At 30.3% G+C, this 17,745-nt stretch overlaps 4 protein-coding genes across 17 annotated transcripts in view; 2 read left to right on the forward strand and 2 right to left on the reverse strand.

Moving 5' to 3' along the window:
* Positions 1-3,444, reverse strand: part of LOC116851743 (helicase POLQ-like) — a 4,876-nt gene extending 1,432 nt beyond the window's left edge. The window contains exons 1-11 of one of the 2 annotated variants that reach the window (XM_032831475.1): positions 3,166-3,444; positions 2,626-3,078; positions 2,367-2,542; positions 2,089-2,265; positions 1,913-2,012; positions 1,627-1,823; positions 1,310-1,455; positions 995-1,229; positions 785-925; positions 296-713; positions 66-223 (exon numbers count right to left, since the gene is read on the reverse strand). In XM_032831475.1, the coding sequence (XP_032687366.1) occupies positions 66-223; positions 296-713; positions 785-925; positions 995-1,229; positions 1,310-1,455; positions 1,627-1,823; positions 1,913-2,012; positions 2,089-2,265; positions 2,367-2,542; positions 2,626-3,078; positions 3,166-3,403 (2,439 nt within the window). In that variant the 5' untranslated portion in view covers positions 3,404-3,444. Of the gene's footprint in view, positions 1-65; positions 224-295; positions 714-784; positions 926-994; positions 1,230-1,309; positions 1,456-1,626; positions 1,824-1,912; positions 2,013-2,088; positions 2,266-2,366; positions 2,543-2,625 lie in introns of both variants that reach the window. The other variant, XM_032831474.1, reaches the window with a different exon arrangement.
* On the forward strand, positions 3,209-4,685 carry LOC116851745 (succinate dehydrogenase assembly factor 2, mitochondrial-like). 2 transcript variants are annotated; one of them, XM_032831479.1, is made up of 4 exons: positions 3,209-3,332; positions 3,588-3,727; positions 3,804-3,955; positions 4,279-4,685. In XM_032831479.1, exons 2-4 carry the CDS (start codon positions 3,614-3,616, stop codon positions 4,547-4,549), a joined length of 537 nt encoding a protein of 178 aa, XP_032687370.1. In that variant the 5' UTR covers positions 3,209-3,332; positions 3,588-3,613; the 3' UTR covers positions 4,550-4,685. The 2 variants fall into 2 exon arrangements, with proteins under 2 accessions (XP_032687370.1, XP_032687369.1); XM_032831478.1 differs by lacking the exon at positions 3,209-3,332 and having other exon boundaries at positions 3,578-3,727.
* Positions 4,686-4,946: 261 nt separating this feature from the next.
* Positions 4,947-17,637, reverse strand: LOC116851707 (Bloom syndrome protein homolog). Of its 7 annotated transcripts, none has more exons than XM_032831386.1 (17): positions 17,011-17,637; positions 11,197-11,313; positions 11,025-11,111; positions 10,779-10,917; positions 9,999-10,658; positions 9,157-9,907; positions 8,980-9,087; positions 8,726-8,895; positions 8,371-8,592; positions 7,921-8,282; positions 7,570-7,828; positions 7,086-7,469; positions 6,844-6,994; positions 6,572-6,759; positions 5,608-5,932; positions 5,343-5,523; positions 4,947-5,191 (listed from the first exon to the last, which is right to left on the reverse strand). In XM_032831386.1, the coding sequence occupies exons 3-17, from the start codon at positions 11,102-11,104 to the stop codon at positions 5,044-5,046; spliced, it is 4,128 nt and encodes a 1,375-aa protein (XP_032687277.1). In that variant the 5' UTR covers positions 11,105-11,111; positions 11,197-11,313; positions 17,011-17,637; the 3' UTR covers positions 4,947-5,043. The 7 variants fall into 7 exon arrangements, with proteins under 7 accessions (XP_032687277.1, XP_032687274.1, XP_032687276.1 ...); XM_032831383.1 differs by lacking the exon at positions 17,011-17,637 and adding an exon at positions 11,489-11,706; XM_032831385.1 differs by lacking the exon at positions 17,011-17,637 and adding an exon at positions 11,392-11,706.
* On the forward strand, positions 13,119-16,851 carry LOC116851710 (ethanolamine kinase 1). Of its 6 annotated transcripts, none has more exons than XM_032831401.1 (7): positions 13,119-13,173; positions 14,369-14,501; positions 15,097-15,234; positions 15,370-15,635; positions 15,724-15,950; positions 16,047-16,269; positions 16,603-16,851. In XM_032831401.1, exons 2-7 carry the CDS (start codon positions 14,382-14,384, stop codon positions 16,676-16,678), a joined length of 1,050 nt encoding a protein of 349 aa, XP_032687292.1. In that variant the 5' UTR covers positions 13,119-13,173; positions 14,369-14,381; the 3' UTR covers positions 16,679-16,851. The 6 variants fall into 6 exon arrangements, with proteins under 6 accessions (XP_032687292.1, XP_032687289.1, XP_032687291.1 ...); XM_032831398.1 differs by lacking the exon at positions 13,119-13,173 and adding an exon at positions 13,293-14,189; XM_032831400.1 differs by lacking the exon at positions 13,119-13,173 and adding an exon at positions 13,293-14,101.
* Positions 17,638-17,745: the final 108 nt, after the last annotated feature.

Consider the following 17,745-nt stretch of genomic DNA (forward strand, 5'->3'; position numbering starts at 1 on the left):
TATATATATATATATATATATATATATATATATATATATATATAGCATATATACAGTATTATTACCACATCATAGTAGATACTGCCTACGGGAGTGATCTGAGATACAACATCATAAGGTGTGACAAGATATAAAAGATGAAGATTATCAGTTAGTATTAAATATTTTTGGGCCATCTTCAAATCCTCATATAGCGTATATGCAGTTTTTAAATCAATCGGCCCTATAATATACATATTATAAAATGTCAAGAAAATCAATATAGATATAGTCAATCAAAATTTACCTTTCTTACCTTTCATTGCAGCTTGTCCTAAATCACAAAGCTGAAATTCAGTCTCACTCGTAAACGTGACCGTCTTTACTCCTTTCTTAGGCGATTTTAACAATTTCTCTGTGCGCGTAAGCTCTTGAGATGGAATAACAACAGTTACGTTACGATTACCGGTTTTACAACTTTTGCTTTTTACTTTTATTACTCCACATTTTAATAATGCCGTTACTGTTTCGTCCGTGATATTTTTTAAACTAACATCTATTCTATTTTGCTGAATGCTAAGTAAAGTCGCGGCCGTTAATTTGAGCAGCTCACATCTAGTTGTTGCCATGTTTAATTGTATCGCACTTAGAATCAAATTGTTGATCCCCCTATCTTTCTCTACATGCAAACTACTTATAGAGTCGTCCATTTGAGAAATTAGCAGATCTTTCACCTGTAATATAAATCATTTCTTAGTGTTCTTAAGAAAGCTGATTACATTATGCTTTAAAGCAAAATCCTTACTTTACTAATTTCAGGTTTTTTACAAATAAGTATGCTTTCTCCTAAAACTCCCATACCAGCACGACCAGCACGACCAATCATTTGTTTGTATCTAGTCAAATTCAGAAACTGATTCCCGACGTAAGGACTTCGTAGTATTACCTAGCAGAAGATCGTATTGTAAACAACTGTAATAATGATATTAATCACACGATATTCTAAAAAAATTACCCTTCTTGCCGGTAAGTTTACGCCAGCTGCTAAAGTCGATGTGCAACATATTACACATAGAGTACCTTCTCTAAAGGCGTCCTCTAACAAGCGCCGTTCTTCGGATGTGAGGCCAGAGTGATGATAAGCTACACCAAAAGGGAGAGTCTTTCGCAAAATGGGACACAATCCTTCCTCAGTTTTAAGTACATTTAACAAGATTCTTTTTGCCTCCACTTTATGATTACTTAAACTTCTGCAATAGCAATTTATGCTGTACTCAATATTTTTCTCTCAGAGATAATATTTGAGATAAATAAAAAAAAAATAATTTACTTGGGTAAGACTTTTGTTAATAATAAAGCCACATTTTCACAATTTTTGCGACTTGAACAGAATATAAGACACGAATCGTTTGGCGCCACTTCCATTACCAAACTTCCAATTTTATCTGGATCTAGTACTGCTATGTCATCTGGATACTTCATAGCAAAATTATTACATAATTTATTATCCGAATTATTTATTAATTCTCGCAATACTGACGGTTCCAGCAACCGTACAGATTAACAGTGCCTGAGTCTACCAGATCAGACCCAAGCACTGTTTTCTCAGGATTAATTATCCTATGTAACAAAGCTTGATTAAATCACCTTGTAATCATTATTGCTTGTTTCTATTAGCAGTTCCTCACTATTGAAATTAACTTCCCACATACAATTGTCACATTTCACATATTCCGTTATTTTAACTGGCCGAAAATTTTGAGAATATGTGTCTGCATTGAGAAACTGTGCTATTTCCTTTAGATTGCCTATCGTTGCACTCATTCCGATCAAACGTATTGTATCTATAAAAAATAATAATCTTATTTAAAAAACTAATATTTTAGAGTATATTCATATTTACATAATTATTTCATTAGAATATTTAAAATACCATCAAAGAACATTATTTTTGTTAGCAGCCCTTCTAAAGTGGCACCTCTTCCTCCAGATTCTCCAAGTAGATGTAACTCATCCACAACAATAATGCCAATCTACAACAAATATTTCTTTGTTTATTATATCAGTTTTATATGATAATAATAATAGACTATTAATATCTTAGCTCACTTCAGCTAAACGTTTTGTTTCTATTAAACTATTTACAAGACCTAAAGCTTTCTCTATAGTACATATGTAAATGCTGTTTTTCCTCCGCCGTTTAATTGGTGGGTAACGTCCTCTTGTACCAGCATATTCTTCGACTAGAAAACCTAATTTTAATGCTAATATAGCCATTGATTGAACCTATATATATGTATAAATTCACAAGCATAATTAGTTGTTAGTACATGTAGTGAGTTAAACAAATATATATCTTCCAGTATCCTGATTTCAGGATATCATACCTTTTCTTGCACCAGAGCCACATATGGGAGTATAAAAATTGCATTTTTCTTGTTGCATATAATTTCTCTGAACATTAATATCTCTGCAACCAAAGTTTTACCACCACTTGTTGGCAAGGCATAAATTAAATTCTTTTTCATCTTAATTGCTAACTTTAAACATTCATCCTGCCATTCTACAAAATATAATTAAAATTTATATTTTTATATTGAAACACACATAAAAACTTCATTGAAAAATTAAAAATAGGAAACATACGATATAGTTCACAAATTCCTTTGATTTCTTGAATTAATTTTTTCACAATATCTGGTAAACCATAAAACATAGAACATTCTGTAGAATTTGTATTCTCCTTTCTTGTCTCTTCTGATGTTAATGTAATATCATTTAAACATAATTTTTTTCTTGGAATTTTTTTATGTTTATTCAATGATTTAAATTTTGATTGGATAACTGGCGATTTATCCTTCTCATTTTGTTTAGGAGAGCATAGAAAATTATCTTCTCTCATAGTATCATCAGTAAAATTTGTAATATATAAACATGATAAGTTGTTTGATTTATTCTTATGGAAGTTACTTGTATCTGGTTTATCTAAAGATGTCTTCGCAGTTTTTTCAAATAAATGTACATTAACTGGTTTAGGGCTTATATCTTCTTCATAAAATGTGTCGAATACATCCATACTAGTAATATTATCACATTTATCTGGAATATTTTCTTGTTCATCTTGTGAATCAAATTGAGCAAATACTTGATTCATCAAAGACTTATCTTGCCAGTCAGAAGATACACCTCGCGTTATTTTAGATACAGCTATTCTATTGGGTATAGTGTCCTCTTTACAAATGTTTGCCATTGAGCTATTGCATTCCTGCACAAATGTTGTGGAAATATGCAATCCGCTACTAGCATCTATGTTACACAATAACGTGTTATCCAACGACATCAATGATTCATCCGTGTGTGGATATTCAAATCTCTTACTATTGTCAAAATAATTATCGTGTTTCTCCTTATTATAATCTGACATTTTATAAACAAACCGCGGATACAGAAACAATATATTTACAAATTAAGTCTGATTCTTCTAAGCAATCTTTATGTTACAACTTAGAACACATTTTTAACTAATAAAAAGTTATTGGGATTGTTTTAACAAGTTTTGGCGACGAAATTGGTTTAAATCATTTCAACTTATCGATTATCTCTCACAGCTGTCGGCGTCCATTAAAAACTGGTGATGGCCGTCGATGTCAGTTGTAAACATTATAATCATTGGCAAAATATCTCCAAATTATATACACAAAAAGATTATACGATTATGAATATCATATCTAATCGTGTCACATCGTGTGTAAGTTTGAAAACATCAAATATGCAAACCGAGATAAAGTTTTCTGGCAGATATAAAGACGCGAACGATGTTTTAGGTTAAGCCACTTTTGCTCATAAGAACTGTATCGACAAGTTGTTCAAGACGTAAAGATGAGTTTCAAGATTTAATCCATCCGGAGAGTCGGGAACCTAACATCCCACATTATATAGAACGCGAAGGAGAAAATGCAGATCTCAAAAGAGCACGGTATCGTACTAATTTTTTTATATGGTGTCACAAAAGTGACGATGATAATATAGTATGTAATTTTTTAATAATACTATATATTTTTTTATAATTTTATAAAAAATATATATATTTTTTTATAATAATTATATATATTTTTTTTTACTCATTCACTCACTTATTACAATTATAGGTATAATATAAATATAAATTCATGATTTGATTATTCATGGCCAATGTTCAATGTAAAAGTAGTCTGCATAAACACAATTAGTCCTAAGACTAGTTTATTTATAAAATTTATTGCTAACATACTTTTAATATATTCTAATTGCTATATTTAGATTGACATATCAGTCTCGTAAGCGTGGAATGTTGGAGAATGGACTACTTCTTAGCACATTTGCAAAAAAGTACTTAAATACATTCAATGATACAGAATTAAGATTATATGACCGTCTTATAAATTTACCATCAAATGATTGGGACATATTCTATTGGGCAACTGGAGTTAAACCAACTCCACCTGAATTTGATAATGAAGTGATGGATTTGTTGAAAAAGCATATTCAGAATGAAGATCGACAGGCTAGGATAATGCAACCAGACTTATAAATGTACTTAATATATTAGTAAATAATATAGTAAAATAATTAAAAGATAATGTAACATGTACTAAAGAAATAATTTAGTGTACAATGTAAATTTATTCCAATAAAAGTGATCATATGTTATCACAAATAACAAAGAAGTCTTTTTCTGAAAAATTTTAATTTCCAATTACACACACACACACACATATATGCATATAAAATAATTAGATAATAAAAATAAAGCATAATCTAAATAATTATTCTACTTTTAAAGAGTGCGTGCGCGCGCACTTAATCATTTTGAAAAATCATTTATGTATCTTACTAAAATATTTTATTACAAAAATTGTTATATACAGGTCTTATTAACGAAAGATATTAAAATAATGTAGTATTCAGAAATTATTTTGTAAAATTACTTAAGTGCTACAAAAAATTTAAATATTTTTATTCCCATACTTGTACAAAATCTCATAATCATGAAATTAAAGTAATTTATAAAAAAATTGAAAACAATTAACGAATGTCCATGTACCTGGTAGGATTTGCGAGATATTGTTTTGTTTGGCTGAAACTGGCAAGTCCTACCATTTTCTTTGTAGTGGCATTTTGTTTTGATGTTATACTTTTTGAGCCTCTTGACGAACTTTTCCCCCTCCATGTGCTGTAAAATTGCACAAAAAATATATTCATGTAAAATATAAAATTTTCATATTATATCAGGTTTGGTAAATTCGTAGCGAAATTATAATATCAACATCTGTCAAAAACGTTACGCAAGCACATGTGTTATATAAAAGAAAATATGTTATTACCTCGAGCTACCCCGTTTATATCTTTTATTAGTACTTCTAGAGTTACTACCAATCTTCCGCTTCCTGCCACGGCGAGTATTACTCCTGTTATTGCCAGAGAAATTAGAACTGTTGTCATCCCAAGTATTATCATTATCATCATCGCTTTCCCGTTTTTGTTCATTACCCTCGTTTAACAATACTAAGAATAATAGAATAATGAAAAATGTAAGAAATATTTTATGATACATAATGCCAGTTAATCATATATAAGTATCACACATACCAGTTTTTTCTGCTGCATATTTTTGTGTTATGTCTAAAAGAGCTTTGCCATATTTAACGAAATTAGCCTTAGTGACGTGTGGAATTTGCAACATGGCTTCTTCTGTCTCTGGCAAACGTTGGCTCATAACTCTAACGGCTACCATATTCATAATGGAAGAAGCAGATACATCCAATGCGCCAGCGATTCCTCTTATTATAGTCATTAACTCGCTATAGCAACGATCTTGCAATTCTTTTATAATACCGTCTACTTCTTTTGTAACTGTCGAAACTGTGGCTACACCACTCGTAGTTTTGTCGGACGACCTCATGGGAATTTGTATCTATACAAGATAAAATAATTAAATCGAATTGAGGCTCTTGGGTATCTTACATTGTCTTACATTGTCTTTTTTTTTAATGAAGTCAGAAACGAGAAAACGCATGTCAAAAATTCTTGCGAAATACATCGCGATAAAAAGACATCCACAAAATAACGTATATATTTGCGATCGATTAAACACATTTCTAAAATATTTCATAGATTTTTCTTTTGTTCTAACAATCAATAAATAATCATAAAATTAATATGACAGAATAATGAGGATATTAAGTTAGAAAAGAAGGTTACATATCTTGCGTTAATTTTATAGTTATTTATTGATTGTTAGAGCAAAAGGAAAGTGTTTAGAATATTTTAAAGATGTGCTTAATCGATTGCAAGTGTCATTTTATAGATATATCTTTTTTATCTCGACGTATTCCACAAGAATTTTAGCATGCGCTTCTGACATTATTAAAAAGACAAATGAGTATCCTGGAAGATCTTATTCTTGAAAAATATCGCATACGATATTCCTATGAAAAACTACAGTTTATGTTACATATACTATAGTTTTTTATCGAAATGTCGTGACATTTTTCAAGAATTCGGCCCTTAAGAGTCTTAAGATGTTACTATTGAAGATATATTGCTAATTTACCTTTATATCATTTTTCGTCATAAGTTGACTCGCTTTTGGTCCGATTTTTACATATGCACAAGCAATCTCATTATTAATATACATATTTTCTTGTAGATATTCTTGAAGTACCATATAATGTAGAAGACGTTCTATATCGTTCCTCTTCCATGATTTACCGCGACCATATAAAGGATGGTTTGTAAGACCTACAAATTACGATCAATTACTTAATCACATCAACAATATAAGTACTAACATAATTCTAATGTTGCGAATATAATATGTCAAACCTGATTCTCTGATTTTTTTAAGATCACATCCCTTAAAAATTTCTGTTAAATATACTAATGTAAGACTGCATAATTTTTTATTGTTGATATCTCGTACACCCTTCATAATTGCTTTTGCATCTTCTGTTACATCTAACATTGTAATCTCATCCTAAAATTATTCATCCCTTAATAATAATCTCTAATATAACACAATCACGTATATTATCGCGATAATTACGTATTTATCTTAAATAACGTACCTTACATCTGCAATTATCACACGCAGTCACTTTACTTGAGATACATTGATCTCTATTAAATATTTCTCCGAAGTAATTAAGCTGTAATGATCTACGACAATCTGTAGTATTTTCGCAAAAGGCCACCATTTTGAATAAATTGTCCATATGCGTACCAATAACTTGTGGATTCGGATTATCCAGTTCAATCATTTTTCTGATTCTATGCATATCTGTATAATTATAGAACAAAATGCAATCTGCAATCTCGCCATCACGACCAGCGCGGCCACTTTCTTGATAATAGCCTTCTATGGACTTTGGCAAGGCGGCGTGTATCACATAGCGCACATTGGGTTTATCAATACCCATTCCAAAAGCTATAGTTGCACATATTACACGTACCTAAAAATATATTTACATGAATATATATAATAACAATAAACGAGATTAAAGATAAATTATTAAAAAAGAGAAGAAAAATATTTATATAGGATAAATATACTTCATCTGAAATCCATTTTCCTTGACAGTTACTTCTTTGATTATCTGATAATCCAGCGTGATAACTCAATGCTTTAATACCATTTTTCTTCAAATGCGCGGCATAATCATCACAATCTTTACGCGATAAGCAATATACGATACCACAGACGTTTTTGAATTTTGTCATTATCATAGCCACAATCTCATCAGAACAATTTTTTCCTTTTTTCGAAATTATGCTATATCTTAAGTTAGGTCTATTAAAACTCGACATAAACCTAGAAAATAACCGTCGAATTTTTTCAGTAAAACACATTATAAAATAAATATATATTATATAAGAAATAAATTTATATAATATCAAACATACCATTTTGGGTTGGACATACCCAATTGATGTAAAATATCTGTTCTAACACGCGGTGTAGCTGTTGCGGTTAAAGCCATTGTTGGTACTTTAGGGTAATTATCTCTGAGACATCTTAATTTCTTATAGTCGGGTCTAAAATCGTGGCCCCATTGACTAACACAATGCGCTTCGTCGATAACAAATCTCGCCAACAAATTCCTCTCATATAAAATAGTTAGAGCATTACAAAATTTTTGTGAGGCAGAAATTTTTTCCGGTGTTACATATATTATCTTAAGAGCAGGTTCTTTTTTGGAAAATTCTCTGTACACTGCTTCTGCTTGATTATCTGTTACGGAGCTAGATAAATGAGCCGCAGGAATCTGCAAAATTTAAAACCAAAATCGTTTAAGAAATATAATATATGACATATGATATATATGACAAATATATATTTAAACATTTCCTTACATCAAGAGAAGTAAGTTTTTGAACTTGGTCTAAAATCAAACTTTTTAACGGTGAAATAACAATTGTTAGTCCAGTACTTATAAGTGCAGGTAATTGATAACAAAGAGATTTTCCACCTCCAGTCGGCATTAAAACAAAACAGTCAAATCCCAACAATGTTGCATTAATAGCTTGTAATTGGTTTGGTCTAAACGTATATAACCCAAACTTTTGTCGAAATATCTAAAAGAAAAGAATATTATCTATAATATATATGTACATTGCGTATTTATCATTGCATGTTATCTATATAAATTATATTGCAATGATAATCATAATTATGTAATAGAGCCAACATAACGAGCACTTCGTATACCTTTGATAATTCTTGCGAATGCCGATACGTTAAACCGTCAAATTCTCCACTAACGCCGTCGTTTTTATAATTACCGGTGAATATTCCACTTTCCACGCTATATTTTCCGATTTTTGATTTTGCTTTATTATCACTCTTGCTGCTTTGTGCATGATGAATTTCAGGCAAATCTATAATTAGAATAGAACAGTGATTGATAAATTATGAACATAAGTTTACAACAAAATGTTATATCTCAAATATGATATTCATACCTGTACAATCATTATCCGTGTCTATATTACAATCTTTTCCCAGAGCCGGGAATTGTTCTATCTGTTGTGTCAGTGTTTCAACTTTTGCAGAAAACGTCTGAAGGTTGCCTATAAAATATCTTATTAATAATTTTATATATAAATAACCCGGAAATATATATTATTTATCTGCCTTACCATGAGACTTATTGGTGCTAATCCATTTATCTGGACTGTCATTGATGTTACTTTGCACATGTATACTTTTTTCATTGCTGCTTGGAATTCTATCAGTAATATCACTATTAAATGTATCTTTAAAAGCATGTTCAGAATCTATTGAAGAATTCATTATTCTAGATATTTGTTGATCCTTTTCCCACATCTCTTCTATTGTTTTAGAAACATCAGTATTTAATACTGCTTTAACAGGTCTTTTCAGTTGAAAAGTACTTTTTTTAGTCGTAACCGCGATTTCGGAAGGTTTACTTGCTGATGATTCAAAACTACTATTATGTTCTTTTGTACATGATTCTAATATATTGGATGATACTTGATGGAATTCTAATTTTTTGGCTGTCGAGGTGCTTGACATATTAGAATTGTCATGATTACTTATCTGAGACTTCTCAGACACATATGTTACTGGTATATCAGCTGATACTCCAGATGCAAAGGCTGGTAATTCGCTTTCCTCAGATGCAAAGGCTAATAATTCCTCTTCTTCATCTTTTTCTAAACGTAATAACTTTGTCTGAACTAAACGCAATTTGGCTTTTATATGCCGATGCAGACCTTGTAACTTCTTAAAGCAGTTTGAGTCAAATTTCGGGAATTGTTCCAACACCGGTAATGGGATTAATTCAAGCGCAATGCAAAACTTGCTTAGGATTTCTATTTGAAGGTCCTTTAAATTTTCACGTCTTTCTATCAATTTATCCTTTGTAGTCTAAACAACAGACAAAACAAACAAAAGCTGGTAAATACCTAGTTCAGATACTTTTGTTAGGATTAACATTAATTTATAAAATGAAACTTACAGGTATCACAGACATTACTGGTTTCTTCTGAATGGATTGGATCCATGGATCTAATTGCTTGTTTAAACCCAAATCTTTCAAATTTAATTTAATATCAGGCCCTACCCATTCTTTTCTTGGTGATTCCTTGCTACTGTACTTTGAATGAGGACTATCAGTATCAGAATCCGAAATTATGGAATTTTTCTGTTGCTTATTAGTGATATATTTCTTAGGAGTCTGTTGATGTTTACTTTCTATACTTCTTGACATTACATCAGCAACATCATTTTTTCTATTTTTACTTAATAACGTGTCATTATTAGAAGGAGCATGTTTATTATTACAATCAATAGAGCAACTAGCTTTGGATATATTAGTTTGTTGCTCTGTATCTTTTTCTGCTAATACTTTATCCAGTTTTCGATTTAAACATAAGCGTCTTCTGATACATTTCTGATCTTCCTCACTGTCAGAAGACTCAGGAATAATAGAGTTTGTAGAATCAGTACTATTCTGCAATAGATTATTAACTGGATTACTGGATTCTTTTGCAATTCTCTCTTTTTCTTCCATCGAACTTTCAATATAATATGATTCTGATGTTTCATGGATTCTATTTGTTTGTGCTTTAAATGGACTTTTGCATGAATTTGAACTATCTGAACTATCGTAATTATCCTGTAATTTGATGTAAAAAAATATAAATATATGACAAAACTTAAAAATCACAATTTACTAAAATTTGCATGTTAACAAGAATAATGTTACGTTATTAAATAAAAGAGAGTATAATCTTACAAGATCTATTATTGAGTCTATTGTCATCAGATCTCCAGCCATTTTTTTTTTATTGTCGATGTAAGAACTATTTAATGATTTATTCTTTGTATTTGATACATCCGATATAACTATTTCTTCTTTTACTGATTTTGGTGTGCTGAAAAAAAATATTTTATTAATTCTTTTAAAAGCTATACACATACAATTATGCACTTTAATACATAAGTTAGAACATTTTTTATTGATATAAATAAATTTATCTACCTAGACTGCAGAATATTTTTGTCTGTTGTCTTTGCTAAGAATCCAACAATTGTAGATTGTACAGTCTTTTGACCAAGCATTATTTTACTAGATTTCATTGATATATTTTTAATAAATACAAAAAATTCACACAATGTGTATATAAAAATATTTAATAAAACTTTTCACATACTTTTTTATGTACACTATAAAATGTGTATAGACAATAGAATAAAATGTCTATAAATTAGTCTTGGATAGGCATAGTGGTGCAAAATTCATGTGTATAACAAAATATTATGACTGCAAACTGCAAGTAAAAATAATTTTTTTAATAATACTTCTATGTTGTACAAAAATATCAAGGAATAATGTAACCTAGCCTAACCTGTATAATATTAATGTCATAAAATGATCCTAATTGTAACAGATATATGTATAACTTTATATATAATATATAACTTTATATCGATATTAAAAATTACCATTTACTAGAATACGTCTTCTTGCGAAAAATGCAGAACACTAACAATACAAAGCGAGCATTAATTTATATGACAGTACTTCGCAAGCCCGCCATTATTCAAGGTAATCATAGGGTCGTTTTCGAAGAACTTCTGAAACGCGACTCTTGGGGCGCGTTCCGTTACACGCTCGCAACGCTCGCGAGCGTTATTGGGTGCTTTCCAGTTGCGTACACTGTAGAGGGTGTTTACGATAATTATAGCGTGTTCGACTGGCCCTGGGTTAATCGCTCCGAGAGCAATTAATGACGTCATAAGTTTCTACTAGCCAATCATAAAACTTATAAATACCTGTTCGACCAATAAACGTAGACTGAATAACCCAGAGTTAATCCAGAGCCAGTCGAACATGCTATTATGGCTTCTGCACACAGGACGCGGTAATGCTTGCCGCGCGACAGAAGTCCGCGCGACAGCCAATCACTATGTTGTTTTTCCGTAAGAGCTAGAAGGTTATTAAAGTAGCATATTGATTGGCTGTCGCGCGAACTTCCACCACACGGTATTACCGCGTCCTGTGTGCAGGAGCCATAATTGTCGTAAACACCCAGAAATGCCCGATTCTGGGGGTCGATTGTGTATCTCAAAATGGGGTGAAAATGACAAAAATGCGCAAATTTACTAGAATATTTATAACTTCATTGGTCAATGCCTAGTGAATTTGCTCACTTTTGTAATTTTCACTTCGTTTCGAAATACACAATCGTCCCCCAGAATCGATTCGATTCTTTCCCCAAAAATAGGCTTATTCGTGTTGTTTGCACTTTTCATATTTAAAACTAGACAGAAGTATATTGGAATGTTTCGAAGAAGCAAAAACGAGACAACCAACTCGATTGTTTCTTCCAAGCGTCTGATTAGGAGTCCATCTCTTTTTAAAAGCAAAAAGTATGAAACATGCACGAATAACCCTTTTTTCTTAAATTTGTTAGGGAAAGAATCGAATCGATTAATAGCTTGTTCGACTGGCCCTGGATTAAATCCTAGAGCGATTAATGACGTCATAAGTGTCTACTAGCCAATCATAAAGCTTGTTCGACCAATAAACGTAGGCTGAATAACTCAGAGTGGGTTAACTCAGAGCCAGTCGAACATGCTATAAATTAATGTTAGAAAGAGAAACAGAGCGAGATAACCGAATATTTAGCTAAGGAACAAGGAACAACATTTCTAATCAAATTACATGTTCAAGCTTTTTAAGAATCAATCATAAATCCTTTTTTTTAATGTAAACTCGTGACAAGTAGAAATTTTCTAAGCTTAAGTTAAAAGATCATTTTTCGCGAATTTACATTAGAGGAAAAGATTCATAACCCTCTGAAGTTGCATGCACATGTGAATTTAACTTTGGCTGCGTTCCGAAATTCACTGCAAGTACTGAAAATATATAATTCATGGGGTGGGACCCGATTGACCACGATACGATTGGACACAGATTGTAATGATTGGTTCGACCTAGTAATTCACTAGATAATTCTTTTCATCGGTTGGTTGTGTCCAATCGTACCGTGGTCAATCGGGACGCTCCCTAATTCATGTCACGTATACTATAGAATTTCAGTACTGGCAATGAATTTTGGAACGCAGCCTTTATATCCAACAATCGATCGTTTGCAACATGACATGTGAACGTATGAGAATCACAGGTGCTTTTAGAATAACACAGTGAGAAAACGTAATGACGACACACATAATTAATCGATGGATAATTATTACCGAGAACATTAAACTCAATAAATCTGTAATAATTACTAATTGGCTTTTAATTTATATGTGTAATCGAGTGCAATATTGTGTTCCTCCTATTCATAGCAATTTAAAAATACTGTTATTTAGATATTAAATAGAAATAGAATAAATTTTTTTTATTTTCGATACTTTCGTGACTGTATAAATTTACACACGATTGTCCTAACAATTCCAAGTATACTCTCACATTTTAAATTTATTACTGGTTTAATTCAAATTTTCATTACTAGTACAATTCCAATAACACTCTCATTTCAAATATCTCACTATAATATATAAATTCTGAGGAATAATGTCTCTTATATAACATTAACATAGCATACGTGGCACTAGCAAAACCGGATATTTGATAATTCTATATAATTATCAATGATTAAGTCAATTTCATAAATATACTTCATAGTACATTCACTTTAAAAATTTACATGTTACATCAGAATAGTTTATGAAAGACAAAACAAACTTACAAAGTTTACACATGTATTTAATAATATATATGAAAACTGAGTACTTAAATAAAATTTTTGTAAAATAACTCCTCTGACACAAAATCAATTCTAAAGATTCCTTTAATAAATTTAAGAATTCTATAGCACATCTATATCGTCCTAATAACTAGTTGACTGTACTACTAGACTGTATCTACTTATATCGCTTATCAGCAAAGTTATATATATATATATATATATATATATATATATATATGTGTATGAACATGACATATGTATGAACATTCACATGACTTCCTCCAGTTGCAGTAAGGTATTCACAGAGTTTAGATGCATGTACTTTACCAGAATTTTCCATACAATTTGCTGTTATTAGGCAATAATATGGCTACAAATTTGTCCTAAATAGAACTTAATAATCACTTAAAATTTAATAAATTTCTCAGTAGAACAATATTTAACAGGTTACAATAGATTTAATGTTTTGCAATTCTGTTAAATATTCAAATATTGTATAGAGAGAGAAGAAGTTATTCCATCTTAAAAATTCAAATTATCTATACTTTATAGCCTCTTCTATATAATTTTACCAGTGCTTTTTACACTTAAATTGATTAATATTTGAATAACAAATGTGTTATAGATAATACTGTACTATGGATGTATGTGAAGAACATTTTGATATTTCAATAGATGAAAATGAAATTACCAATGGTGCTAAAGATATTATAAAAAAGATCAGACCATCGTGGCCTTTACAGCAACTGCATTTTAAGGTAATATAATATTCAATAAATTTAACAGCATAATAATGATTTTATAATCTCAGTAAAATTAATGAAAAAACAAAATGTATATTTTATAACAAATATACTTTATCTTGTAGTATCACACACACATACACATAATGCAGATAATATATATTATAATATAAACTAACACATAACTATGTATACATTATGTATATGTACGTGCGCGCGCGTGTGTATATTATATATATGTGTATATTTTATACTGAGTTATTTAAGTTATATACAAAACAGAGCACTTATCATCTATTATTCATTTTTTTTATATCTACATTTTTTTTTATCTATATTATCAAGGTGTTTATTGATAACAAGTTTTACATGAATGTCTGCTATGATATTTCCAAACGTTCTACTTTATATTTTTCAAAAACATAGCATGCTTCTTGTATCTTTGTGATAAATGAATAAAATAATTAATATATTTTTTAAACTTATGTAATATTTTAAATATTAGTAACAGAAATCTTGTAGTAACAGAAGTATGAAAGTGATATTAATTATTTATAACATAAAATCAAACGTAAAAATATTATGACATTTTGTTTTGTTTTTCTTTCAGACATTTACTGATGGAATAACAAATAAATTAATAGGAGTATGGTACTCGAATCATTACACAGACATGGTTCTGATTAGAGTCTATGGCAACAATACAGATTTACTGATTGATAGAAAAAGCGAAATAGAAAATATCCGGGTAAAAATCAAATTAAATGCAATAATTTAATTTTAAGAAATTTAGCAATTAATATTTGGAAGTATTTATTTGATTAGATAGCAAATTTTTTACTATACAAACAATAATTAGTGTACAATATTATTTTTTGTACAGATATTAAACAAGGCTGGTTATACTCATTGCATCTATGCTACATTTAACAATGGATTCGCTTATCAATTTTTGGAAGGTGATACGTTGACAGTGGAAACGGTCAGGGACCCAAAAATATATCCGTTAATAGCAAAACGTCTGGCTGAAATGCATTCTCTTAAAATTGACAATAAGACTATATCAAAACAAGCGTTTATTTGGGAAAAAGCAGAGAAGTTTATGGAAATTATGCCGAAAAAGTTTTCCGATTCCCTTAAACAAAAGAAGTAAGTAATCACAATGAATTTTTTATTATTTGTACGGTACTTAAAATATATCCTAATGATAACTATAGATGTTATCATCTGTTTTAAGATTCGAGATACTGATACAACCCTATGCAGTATTAGAGAAAGAATATCGAATATTGAAGGAAGAACTTTCGACAGTAAACAGTCCAGTGGTATATGCTCACAATGATCTTTTGCTAACAAACATATTGTATAATCGACAGCAGGAGAGCGTCGTTTTTATCGATTACGAATATACTGCATTTAATTACCAAGCATTTGATATTGCTGATCATTTTGCGGAATATGCCGGTAATTACACATCCCTTTACCATATTCCATGCTTCTTCAATTAACCCTATTCCTAGTCACTTTTTCTTATGCAAAATGATAAATATGACGTTTAAGGGGTCGAAGAACCTGACTATTCTTTATATCCGGACGAAGAATTCCAAAAAGTATGGTTAAGAGAATATTTGCGAGTGTACAATGCAACAAATGAGGTATCTGAGAAAGAAGTTGATAAATTGTATTGGCAAGTTACTAAATTCGCTTCTTTGCCGCACTTCTTTTGGGGCTGCTGGGCTCTCATACAAAGCCAGCATTCGACCATTGATTTCAACTTTTTAGAGTAAGTAAATGTTAACAAAGGAAATTTTGCATAAGAACAAATCTTGTAGCAGTAGTTTTCAGATCACAGACAAACTACTTATTAACTTTGTTAACGACCCAGACAGCACAATGTCCAAAATCTGATCATAAGATGTCTTTAAAACATCTTTAAGACATTTCCAAGACAAGTTTACAAGGTATTGTCTTAAAGATGTCCTAAAGACATCTTATCACTCGATTTTGGACATTTGTGCTGTCTGGGGAGATATATTAGTATAAAAAATTTTGAGTAAAAGAACTACTACTTCTTGTAAACAGCTACTGCAAAGAATTTAATTCCATTATTTTTCAGATATGCTGCAACACGTTTTAATGAATATTTTAGATGGAAAGAAAAAATTTCTAAATTGAAGATAGATAATGAATAGAAAAATAGCATTTTTTAACAGTCAACGGTTCATTTCAATGGAAACATTTCTATATGATAAATGTATATTGTATTTTGCTACTCGATAGATATTGTAGCATTTGTATTTATGTAAATTAATAGTTTTATATAGTAGTTCTATATTGTCACACAATATATTTGTTTTATATAGTAGTTCTATATTGTTACACAATATAATATATATATATATATATATATATATATATATATATAAATGTTGTATTATATATATGTACATATATACATGCAAAAATGTAAGTGTAAATTTGCAATGACTTAATTAGACATAAAATAGTAATGGCAACTTTAAACCTTTTGTCTCTTCAAACTTTGAATTATCCAGTCCTGGTTTATTGTCGCGCGTTAGTTGATAGCTTTCTTTTGTCATTTCTCGCCATTTAAATGCTCGTCACAACACGAATATAATCTTTTTTGGAAGAACCATGATATGAACAGCGAATTTAAAAATATCGTCGCAATCACGAGTAACTGGTTGTAAAAGCTGAAAACATTCTATTCACAAACGCGTGATAATCGATGGAGCTACAGACGCGAGAACGTACATTTAATGAGTTTAACAAATATAACACTACAAGGTCGATTATGTCACTGTAATTCTCTCAATGGGATGAAATACCCACTATATCAAGCAGGGCACCCAATATCAATTCCGTTTGATTTTCAGCTTCGCGCAATGCTTCTTTTATTTTTTCTTTTATAGAATTCTTTTCTCTTTAAAACACGCAATATAACGTTTTCTTCTTCCTTTTGAAGTAGCATAAACTTATCCTTTATATTTTTATCCATCCATTGTTCCAATAAGTTTTTCATTAGTCTCTACGAATACTATTAAAAATAACAGATAGTTATTTTTAATAGCTTCTCATGTCTCCTCAAGTTTAAACTATTTTTTTCTTATACTTTATATTTTTAAAACAAAACAGTTATATATTTATAACTTCCACGGGTAAAGATGTAAACGGGAGAACTGAATGAAGTGTAGAAGGTGTAGCTGAACGGAACATTCGACGCTAAAAAAAATGTGTT

Source organism: Odontomachus brunneus, unplaced genomic scaffold, assembly GCF_010583005.1.
Source record: "Odontomachus brunneus isolate Ranch 3 - 2012 unplaced genomic scaffold, Obru_v1 Obru_scaffold_188, whole genome shotgun sequence".
Taxonomy (NCBI): domain Eukaryota; kingdom Metazoa; phylum Arthropoda; class Insecta; order Hymenoptera; family Formicidae; genus Odontomachus; species Odontomachus brunneus.

Excerpts from the sequence above, each read along its gene's own strand:
- LOC116851745 (XM_032831479.1), top strand. The coding sequence starts at position 3,614 with ATGGCCGTCGATGTCAGTTGTAAACATTATAATCATTGGCAAAATATC. Across the intron at positions 3,728-3,803 it reads CTAATCGTGTCACATCGTGT|GTTAAGCCACTTTTGCTCAT; the intron begins GTAAGTTTGAAA and ends ACGATGTTTTAG. Across the intron at positions 3,956-4,278 it reads GCAGATCTCAAAAGAGCACG|ATTGACATATCAGTCTCGTA; the intron begins GTATCGTACTAA and ends TGCTATATTTAG.
- LOC116851707 (XM_032831382.1), bottom strand. The coding sequence starts at position 11,122 with ATGAAATCTAGTAAAATAATGCTTGGTCAAAAGACTGTACAATCTACA. Across the intron at positions 9,908-9,998 it reads CAGTAATGTCTGTGATACCT|ACTACAAAGGATAAATTGAT; the intron begins GTAAGTTTCATT and ends TCTGTTGTTTAG. Across the intron at positions 7,829-7,920 it reads GGTATGTCCAACCCAAAATG|GTTTATGTCGAGTTTTAATA; the intron begins GTATGTTTGATA and ends GTTATTTTCTAG.
- LOC116851710 (XM_032831401.1), top strand. The coding sequence starts at position 14,382 with ATGGATGTATGTGAAGAACATTTTGATATTTCAATAGATGAAAATGAA. Across the intron at positions 14,502-15,096 it reads TACAGCAACTGCATTTTAAG|ACATTTACTGATGGAATAAC; the intron begins GTAATATAATAT and ends TTTTTCTTTCAG. Across the intron at positions 15,951-16,046 it reads TCATTTTGCGGAATATGCCG|GGGTCGAAGAACCTGACTAT; the intron begins GTAATTACACAT and ends ATGACGTTTAAG.